General features: G+C 41.3%; 1 protein-coding gene and 1 long non-coding RNA gene across 8 annotated transcripts in view; both read left to right on the top strand.

Moving 5' to 3' along the window:
- Positions 1-578: 578 nt before the first annotated feature.
- On the top strand, positions 579-5,192 carry ggh (gamma-glutamyl hydrolase (conjugase, folylpolygammaglutamyl hydrolase)). The gene is made up of 9 exons (XM_020601312.1): positions 579-717; positions 902-1,010; positions 1,141-1,191; positions 2,938-3,022; positions 3,143-3,281; positions 4,264-4,370; positions 4,523-4,613; positions 4,705-4,839; positions 4,939-5,192. Exons 1-9 carry the CDS (start codon positions 636-638, stop codon positions 5,055-5,057), a joined length of 918 nt encoding a protein of 305 aa, XP_020456968.1. The 5' UTR covers positions 579-635; the 3' UTR covers positions 5,058-5,192.
- Positions 5,193-8,350: 3,158 nt separating this feature from the next.
- The window catches only part of LOC109958476 (uncharacterized), a 2,778-nt gene continuing 893 nt past the window's right edge, over positions 8,351-10,235 (top strand). For 3 of the 7 annotated variants that reach the window (XR_002274685.1, XR_002274683.1, XR_002274678.1), the window contains exons 1-4: positions 8,542-9,138; positions 9,280-9,335; positions 9,492-9,631; positions 9,773-9,853. This is a non-coding gene — a long non-coding RNA (uncharacterized LOC109958476). The other 4 variants (XR_002274679.1, XR_002274684.1, XR_002274680.1 and 1 more) reach the window with 4 other exon arrangements.

Here is a 10,235-nt window from a genome sequence, read left to right as displayed (position 1 = left end):
TAGTTCATCATCCTGGTGGCGGACAGCACAATCAGAGAGAGGTTGACCATCTCGAAAGTAGAGCTCTACAGGATGTTGTCCCATGAGGTAAAACTCTCGTCTCGACACATGTCAGTAGGGAAACACTGCACAGAACTCACTTTGTTTTTGTAATGAGCTTTGAATTTCAGGTCGAGACTACAGTTTTACGTCATTGTCCAAGGAAGTATTTCCTTTTTGAGTTGTACACTTCAAAATAGGTATGTGTTTAAAAGTTAAAACGGCAAACATTTAACATCACGTCCCTTACATCCCTGGAATGCTTGACTATTGTTTAAAATACAAATGTTAATAAATGTTTTGCATAATATAGTGCTATAAAAATGAAGAATTAGCTGAAGCTAACATACGCAAAAATGGGTCGATTAAATAAGATGAGAATTTTAAACCAGTTTGAAAGAATTAGCACTATAGAAGTTACCATGTTAAATATTCTGGGGACTTTCTGATGAATGTGATTTGTGAAAAACTAATTGATCTTGTGAGGGCAATCGTGATGCTTTTATTCTGGAGCAGGCATCCCGGAAGATTTGTAAGCAACAACAAATACCCAGCGGCTATTGAGGCGTGCCCCAATATTTTTACCCTGCTGAAAGATGATCTTGTTTTTGTTTTGCATTTCTCTTTTCAGTCTGCCTTGTTATTCTTCAGCAAAAAGAAACGACAGGCCTATTATTGGCAAGTTTATTACCCCGCTGTGTACTGTAACACTAAGATAATTTGATAAACAGTAGGCTAAAGCCGCCATCGTACTATTATCATTACTGTTTTATGTTTGGAAAGCACTGGCGCTGTTTTGACCTAAGACGTGTCGAGTAATGTTACGCATAGTGTTTAAACTATCCACGTTTTTCTCACAAAGGTATTCTGGCTCAAGAGGTTTATTTGCCAAAACCAAATCAAACGGCGTACATCGCTGCTTCCTATGTCAAGTTTCTGGAGTCAGCAGGAGCCAGGGTTGTCCCTGTCATGTGAGTCTCTGTTTTGATTACCGGACTACGTTCATACTTGTTATTATCTCAGAAAATAAGATGTTTAGTAACACAGACTTGGAGCATGTATGAACCGAAACATGTATCCTCCTTTTCTTCATTTCTGCAGGATTAACCAGACATCGGAGGACTACATTAAACTGTTCAACTCCATTAACGGGTAAATGTGCTTTATAAAATGTGCTATATACACTGATCAGGCATAACATTATGACCACCTGTGTGTCTGTATGCACTTCAGTCTTAACATTTGTGTTTATGAAGCTCAAAATGTTTCAGTTTTTGGTGAGATTGTCATAAATGTATAAATTTAATTATGTGTTCATTCAGGTGGTGTTGTACTGGACTACATTATATTCAGAGGTGTCTGTATATTTTTGTTCTGCCCATTGACATACATGAGAGGGTCAGAATATTAAGTAAAGTCAAAGTTTTTATTGTCATGTGCACAGTAAGGAAACATGCTTCCCTGTACAATGAAGTTCTTACTTTGCTGTCCACAATAGAAAGCGAAATACAAAGTAGAGCACTTTAAAAATGGCAAGTGAAAAGAAATATAATAAAGAGAAAACATATTGTGACGACCGCTGGCTCGGTTGAGTGGAGCTGGCCTGACCCTGTCCTACACTGAGACAGCTAACTAGCCAGCAGTGTGCCGGCACCTGGCTCAACAAGGAGGAGAACACCTGGTTTGTCTTTTTGTGGTTTTATTGAACGCGGTATGGAGACAAAAGAAAACGCTGTTCGAACTGGCACCATGTGCTCTCTCAAGAAAATAAAAGAATAATCAACAGTCTCCCAGAACTTCACCATCGCCCGCCAACAGAACCTCTTATCTCCTCCCGCACCTGTTCCTCCCCCCATCCCACATTGGACAGAACAGCGCGGCATTTTGCAGACAACGGAGGTAACCAATACATGCAACAGTTTTCACAACAGTGTCAACCCACTTTGCACACAACAGAACACACGAACATTTGCGACCGGTCAGGGTCGCCACAATATGCTGCATCAGAAGCTGTATATGCAACACTCAGCAATGAATGTGCAAACTGAGCATGTGGAATTACAAGAATTAATTCCTGATCATAAGCTCCTGTCAGCTGTTTAGGAGTCTGATGGCAGTTGGAAAGAAAGAGTTTTTCAGTCTAGAGGTCCTGCATTTCACACTCCTGTACCTTTGGCCTGAAGGAAGAGGTATGAACAGTCCGTGCTGGGTGTGGGTGGGGTCCTTGAGGATGGAGGCAGCTTTCTTACGAACCCTGCGGTGGTAAATGCTCTGCAGAGAGGGCATTGGAGTCTTGGTGATCTTCTCCGCAGTCTTTACCACTCTCTGTATGCGCTTGCGGTCCATAGCAGTAGTGCTGCTGTACCAGACAGTGATACAGCTGGTCAAGAACACCTCTGAATATAATGCAGTCCAGTACACCACCACTTTTAACTACAGTATGACCTCAATAATGACTAGTAAGGCATATTTTTCAGGAGGTGGATGGACCCCATTTTTACCACATACTATATAGTAAGGCACATTTCTTTGGCAGCAGCTGCTCTTCCTGTTTGGGATTGTCACATACTACCGTACCCTGGAAGGTCCCATAGAAAACCACAGACTAAGCTCTGCTCTCTAGTGGGGTGTAGTTAATCTGAAGTATTTTGAGAGAGGTCTTCAACAGCGAAGGCTAACTGGTTGCTTTATTACTGAGGTAACATAAGACTACCTCCAGAGTTTCAAAGCACTAGTTTTAAACACAGTTATATAATGTGTAAATTGGTAAACTCACAAAAACACCAGTGACCCCGAAATGGGTCACACTGAGGCAACATCTGGTTTAAGTGCTGTACTGTACAGTATGCATTTTCATTTCCATCATGCACCTCAGTTCCTGCATTTCTTTGTTGACAGAATCCTTTACCCTGGTGGAAGTGCCAGCATTATTTCATCTGGTTACCAAAGGGCTGCCAAAATATTTTATGAACTTGCTATTGAGGTAAATATGTATACCTACTACATGTTTGAATGGAGTAGGAAGAAGTCAGACTAAATAGTATTAACTTGGTTCGGCTGTGTTGATGCTGGATTATGCTGCATACTGTACGTGATGTTTCAGGCAAACAAGAGACGCGACTATTTTCCTGTGTGGGGCACCTGTCTCGGATTTGAGCAGCTGACCTATTTGACGTGTGGAGAGATGGTGCTTTCACATACCGATACGAAGAATGTGTCATTGCCTCTGAACTTTACTGATGGTATGGACTTTTTTCTTAATAGAAATACTACTGGTTAGATGAGCATCATCTTAATTTTTAATCAGTAGTGCATATATGAATACAGACAGTTACCTCCACCTCGGAACATTCATGTTCAAGTTATAACTTTTGAAATTTTTGCAATGGATTTAGAGTTAATTCTTAGCAAAGGTTTTCTTTTATTATTTTAAAGCTACAGTATGTAACTTTTTCAGATATTTTTGTTGTAGCACTCCAAAGCAGTGCTGGCAGCAGTACAGAAATATTAGCTTCTAAAGGTTTTGAGTGGGATTGACCTCTCTAACCAATCAAAGGTTTTTAGTTATTCTGTTTGATCAGTAATGTTTGTTGCATTCTCATTTCTTATAATTTCATAATGACCTGAAGATCTGGGCAGAGTGTGATGGATTTATTTGTAGTTTCATGCTAGTGCTACCTCAAGTTACATAGAAAGTCACTTTCGGCTTTTCCCTTTTTAGGGGTCGCCACAGCGAATCGTCACACTGACGACTCGCATGTTTACATTTGGCACGTGTTTTATGCCAGATGCCCTTCCTGACACAACCCTGACTCGAACCCGGACCGCAGCGGCGAGAGCGCTGCGCCTTAACCACTAGCCTATGCTACCTCAAGTTAGATATGATAGCTTTAACTAGAGTCTATTAAAGTGTTGTCTGAGCATAAAGGTCGGACTGGCAAAAGTGGAGTAGAGTTTAAAATGGAATGTTTTTTTTTTGTTGCTGTAATATTGACACATAATTTGTGGTATGGCAATCTATATTTTCTCCACCAAACAGTGTTTCTTTCCTTTTCTCCAGTTCAGATTAGTTTCCATGTCAATGTGAGAGCATTTCAGTAGTTTACAGGACCAAAGTGAACTTTCTTTTCATTATCTAATTTAAAAATCTTATGAAAATGTATCTATTTGTTTGAAAAAACTCATTTTGTCATTAATGGCCATATTGTTATGACTTATTTCCAGAAATCAAAGACAGCAGGATGTTTAAAGGATTTCCAGCTGAACTTATGAAAGATTTGGCTTCAGAGCCACTGACAGAAAATTCTCACCAGTGGAGTCTGGCATTGTCAGTAAGTCATTCATTAACAACACTAACGTGTAGTAACAGGTGTGGTGTAAATAGATTTGTCTAAATAAGTTTCTGACAACACAAAGTATAAAAGGAGAAAGCCAGGTGTAGTTAAATTGGGAGCTTTTTGTCAAAATTGTTTTTTTCCTTCAGACTTACAACACGAATGAGGAACTGAAGATGTTTTACAGAGCTCTCTCCACAAATACAGATGGAAGAATAGAATTTGTGTCAACAGTGGAAGGTACATGTGGTTATAATGCAGCATGTGCAAGTTCACATAAAAATGGAGAACTCTGTAAATGTGTGTTTCCTCTTCTGTTACATCTTGACAGCATACGATTACCCATTTTATGGTACACAGTGGCATCCAGAGAAGAATGCATTTGAATGGACAAGGCCTTATTTTCCACACTCTCCATCAGCTGTCAAGACAACCTTCTACATGGCTGACTTCTTTGTCAGTGAAGGTATGAAGAGTTTTATTTTACATTTTCTATTAGTCACTACAGTAGCTACATGAGAGTCTTTATGACGTGCAAAGCTCTGCATTTCTTCTCTCCATACAGCCAGGAAGAACTTTCACAGATTTGAATCTGAGGAGGGGGAGAGCAAAGCATTGATATACAACTACAGTCCTGTTTACACTGGACATGAGAGTGGCTTTGAGCAAACGTATTTCTTCTGATGCCCATTTGGAAATATAGTTGTTTTACATTGTACACACCGTCCCAACTTTATCTAAAATACATTGTAAATATGCACGTGTAAAATCTTGTCCTTGATTTCTCTCGAATACTTTATATTGTCTTGTTTTAGGTATTTTTTCAGAGATCCTCATGACTGAAATACAGGTATTTCCCCCATTGCAGGGTTAATTATGGGAGTAATATTCTTGTCCTTGATTTCTTGATCTCTTGAATACTATATTTTGTTTTGTTCTTGGGTATTTTGATTGTTCTCAGGGATTAATTGTGGGAGGATCATTCTTGTTCTTGATTGTCTCTCAAATACTACATTCTGTTTGGTTTTAGGTACTTTGGAATTTGTTTCTCAAGATACAGTATGTGTGTGGTGTTTGTTCTTATGTTTTGTTGCTGCTCTCTATTGCTGCTGGAACACAGGAATTTCCCCATTGTGGGATCAATAAAGTCCTACCTGCCTACCTACCATACCTGACTGCTCTACTCTGAAATGAAAGGGTGAATACAGATTAATACAGAAACTGTAAGAAGTCTGCTGAAATGGATATTTATTAGGGCTGCATGATAAATAATTTTGTGAGTGTGATTTAGACCTCTGTGCAGTCTCAGTCTCATGTATGAGAAAAAGCTGGGGAAGAATAGTCTGTAGAAGAAGGAGAGAGAAAATGGGGAAGAGAAATTCAGAGGATGTAGGTTCGAATCCAGTGCTGGTAAAAATGAAACTGGACATACCATTGTCGAAGGACGGACGTTCCAGGCTCATTGACGATGAGGTTGAGCCGCTGTAGATCTAGTGATGGTTGAGCGAGGCTTTGTTGACAGTATTCACAAAAATGGTTTATTACTCGAGGCCTCAGTGACACAGTGCTCGAGTAGGACATCTAGTGGTCAAGAAAATGAAGTGCAATCAAGACGTGTCACTTATTGGTTCATGGATTGTTTGAGATTTGATTTGCCATGCACATTCCTGTTCCACTACACTACATGGTTGTGTGGTTTCAAGCTGACACAATAAAATATGAAATACACATGAACTCATGTTGAAGACCATGTTTCTTATTTGGCACGTCGGAGTGTAACCCTATATGCTCCTCACTGCTCAAAAAAATAAAGGGAACACTTAAACAACACAATGTAACTCCAAGTCAATCACACATCTGTGAAATCAAACTGTCCACTTAGGTAGCAACACTGATTGACAATCAATTCCACATGCTGTTGTGCAAATGGAATAGACAACAGGTGGAAAGCATAGGCAGTTAGCAAGACATCCCCAATAAAGGAGTGGTTCTGCAGGTGGTGACCACAGACCACTTCTCAGTTCCTATGCTTTCTGGCTGATGGTTTGGTCACTTTTGAATGCTGGCGGTGCTTTCACTCTAGTGGTAGCATGAGACGGAGTCTACAACCCACACAAGTGGCTCAGGTAGTGCAGCTCATCCAGGATGGCACATCAATGCGAGCTGTGGCAAGAAGGTTTGCTGTGTCTGTCAGCGTAGCGTCCAGAGCATGGAGGTGCTACCAGGAGACAGGCCAGTACATCAGGAGATGTGGAGGAGGCCGTAGGAGGGCAACAACCCAGTATCAGGACCGCTACCTCCACCTTTGTGCAAGGAGGGACAGGAGGAGCACTGCCAGAGCCCTGCAAAATGACCTCCAGCGGGCCACAAATCTGCATGTGTCTGCTCAAACGGTCAGAAACAGACTCCATGAGGGTGGTATGAGGGCCCGACGTCCACAGGTGGGGGTTGTGCTTACAGCCCAACACCGTGCAGCACGTTTGGCATTTGCCAGAGAACACAAAGATTGGCAAATTCGCCACTGGCACCCTGTGCTCTTCACAGATGAAAGCAGGTTCACACTGAGCACATGTGACAGACGTGACAGGGTCTGGAGACGCCGTGGAGAACGTTCCGCTGCCTGCAACATCCTCCAGCATGACCGGTTTGGCAGTGGGTCAGTAATAGTGTGGGGAGGCATTTCTTTAGGGGGCCGCACAGCCCTCCATGTGCTCACCAGAGGTAGCGTGACTGCCATTAGGTACCGAGATGAGATCCTCAGACTCTCGCTCCATTCACCAACGCCACGTTGCACCACAGACTGTCCAGGAGTTGGGGGATGCTTTAGTCCAGGTGTGGGAGGAGATCCCTCAGGAGACCATCCGCCACCTCATCAGGAGCATGCCCAGGCGTTGTAGGGAGGTCATACGGGCACGTGGAGGCCACACACACTACTGAACCTCATTTTGACTTGTTTTGAGGACATTACATCAAAGTTGGATCAGCCTGTAGTGTTGTTTTCCACTTTAATTTTGGGTGTCACTCCAGATCCAGACCTCCATGGGTTGCTAAATTTGATTTCCATTGATAATTTCTGTGTGATTTTGTTGTCAGCACATTCAACTATGTAATGAACAAGGTATTTAATAAGAATATTTCATTCATTTAGATCTAGGATGTCTTATTTTTGTGTTCCCTTGTATTTTGTGTTATGAAAAATTTAAATGGTGCTGCTACATTCATGAGATGTACTCTACAAATTCAGACAGATGTCATTTTCACATGGGACTGATGCAAATACAGAATGTATGGGCTTTGGCAAAGTTTGATTTGGGGATCATTGGTAAAGAGGTTCATGGGTATGTGGGTAAGGAGGGTGTGCTTGTGTTATCTAGATATGTATATTTAGCTAGATAGTTAATCTGTTCTCTCCCTCTATATATATATATATATATTTAGGTATCTAATCCATCTTTAGGTATCCATCTTGGTATATCTTATCTATATATACTTTATATCAGATGTTATTTAGGTCTGTCTCTGTAACTTAGTATCTATCTATCTATCTATCTACACTGATTCTCCACTAAATACACAATCTGCTACAACACTACAAACTCTCAAACCAACCTAGTCTACAAATTCAAATGAACGCCACTAAATAGGAATATCCTATCTCTGAACACACTCGATCCCGCAATGTGATTCACATGACCAACCGAACCAATCAGCTGATTCGCATGACTCTTTTTCCCCCCTTTATTCAACATGAAAAATACAGTACTGTCATCCAAAGATACAAATATAAAAACAGTGAGTGCATGTGCATGTGCGTGTGTGTGGTTGTTTGTCTATGTGTTAGCCCTGCGATGGATTGGCGACCTGTCCAGGGTGTACCCCGCCTTCGCCCGATTGCTGGCCGGGATTGGCTCCGGGCCCCCGTGACCCCGTTCAGGGACTAAGCGGTAGAAAATGAATGAATGAATGTATTCATATTACATTCACCGAACCAGCTGATTCGCATGACATCCGACGAATCCAACTGCTTCGGACGTCACTCAACTGCTTCAAACGCCACTAGTCACGTGACCGAATCGCCTCGGCACAGTGGTTCCATACAATCGCTTCATGAGCTACAGCGCATGTGTCGGAGCCTCAGGTGTCAGGGGACCATCACTAGCATGTAATGTTGGCAAAACCCTGCTAGCAAGAAGCCTTTCGGGCTGAGGGCTAGCCAGGCGTGTGTCTTCTAATTAGTCCATGTGTGGTTAGCCTTCCGACACGGTGTTGTTTTGCTTTAGCGTGTTCATATTAACAACCAGGCCGGTTGTTAAACTTGCTTCTAGGAAATGTTGTCGTAACTTAGCGGTGACTAGCCACCTATGCCCTGTTGGCTCTGTAGTCTTGACTGCCAGCGTTATGGGAACGCTGTTGTTACATATCGATTATATCTGGACTAGATTAACGTTAGCATCATCTTGTTTTAACCACCCAAGAAGTTCACTAATGTTTGGAGGACACTGGTCTTTGACACGTACAGTATTTCTTTGTTTTAGTGGACACACCTTTTTAGCTAAATACGTGAGTACTGAGTTTTTCTGTCACGTCTGTGTGAGATGGAGCCTGCGTTTAGACTGAAGTCCAGACAAACCATCAGCTGCCAGTCCTCATTAATGAACGGCCCGAAAAGACTTGTTTGGTTTAAATTAAGATTATATTCAAAATATAAGCAGGTTTTATTGACAGTGGAAACAATGCCACGATTTAACGACATCAAAAACTATCAGTAAGTAACTTGACGTTAAAGATTGGTGTCCTGTTGACAGTGGAGAGAATTTCATGTGTATGTCTAGATTACTAAAGGTCTGAGTATCCAGAAATGAATACTAACTGGAGGACGACTTGTAATGTTTTCCTTTTTTTTGAGGTTAACAACTGAGGGAGACACATGTGAAGTTAATTCACTGCTCAGCGCCTAGAACGGTTAGATATTGTGTAGAAAATACCAAACACAGACAGATGTGCTCTTCAAATGAAGATGCTTCATTTTCTTTGTAAAATGTTTTTTTTTTAATCACATCTGTATTTCTGACACTTGTCTTATTCTACTCCTGTAATACCTCCTGTTCTACATTCAAGGTGGCAGTGGCCAGAGCATCCTCTGTTGGCTACACAAACAAGATGCTCCAGATGACCAACAATGGGAAACACATACTTTACATTTTCCCTCTTCAAGAACAAATTGACACTACACCCCTTCTCTATTAAGCTGTGGATGGGTAAGTTCACCAGAACAATGGAACCAATGGTGTCTTGTTTGTGGCCACCACTATTGTGTCATGAAAGGCAAGTTTAACTGTAAAACAGTGTATTTCAAGACTTTTCATATATTATACACTGCACAATGTATTTGAATACAGTGCACCTGAAGACCTGAGTACATCAAATGCAGAACTTGAAGGCACGCGGCCCAGTGGAGAAGACAACAATTCAGAAGCTGAGTAAGATTGTTCAGACCATTGTGAAATATGTTACACTAAATTCCTTATTGCTGTGGATAGCTTCTCAATAGCGTTCCTTCAGTTTAGTATTGCTTAAATGTGGAACCTTTTTACAAGAGTGGTGCTTTACAACTGCAGAATAGTTTAAATTACTGTTAAAGGTCAAATTTGCATGGCCTGTTTCATAACTTGAGGGTAAGCACTTGATGGCTATGAACCCAGCAGAGCGACGACATCAGCAGTCTGGCCTTTTCTTGGGACTTGCCACCAGTAATTCAGAGACAGCTATTATTTCAACATGTGGTGAGATGATGGCTTGTATTTCAAGGTTTTTTCCCCTGATTTTCTCTAAATAATGTTGACTTGGAACCATTTTGCATAT

This window comes from Monopterus albus, unplaced genomic scaffold, assembly GCF_001952655.1.
Source record: "Monopterus albus unplaced genomic scaffold, M_albus_1.0 scaffold3.1, whole genome shotgun sequence".
Lineage (NCBI taxonomy): Eukaryota > Metazoa > Chordata > Actinopteri > Synbranchiformes > Synbranchidae > Monopterus > Monopterus albus.
This window is presented reverse-complemented; position numbering and strand designations above follow the sequence as displayed.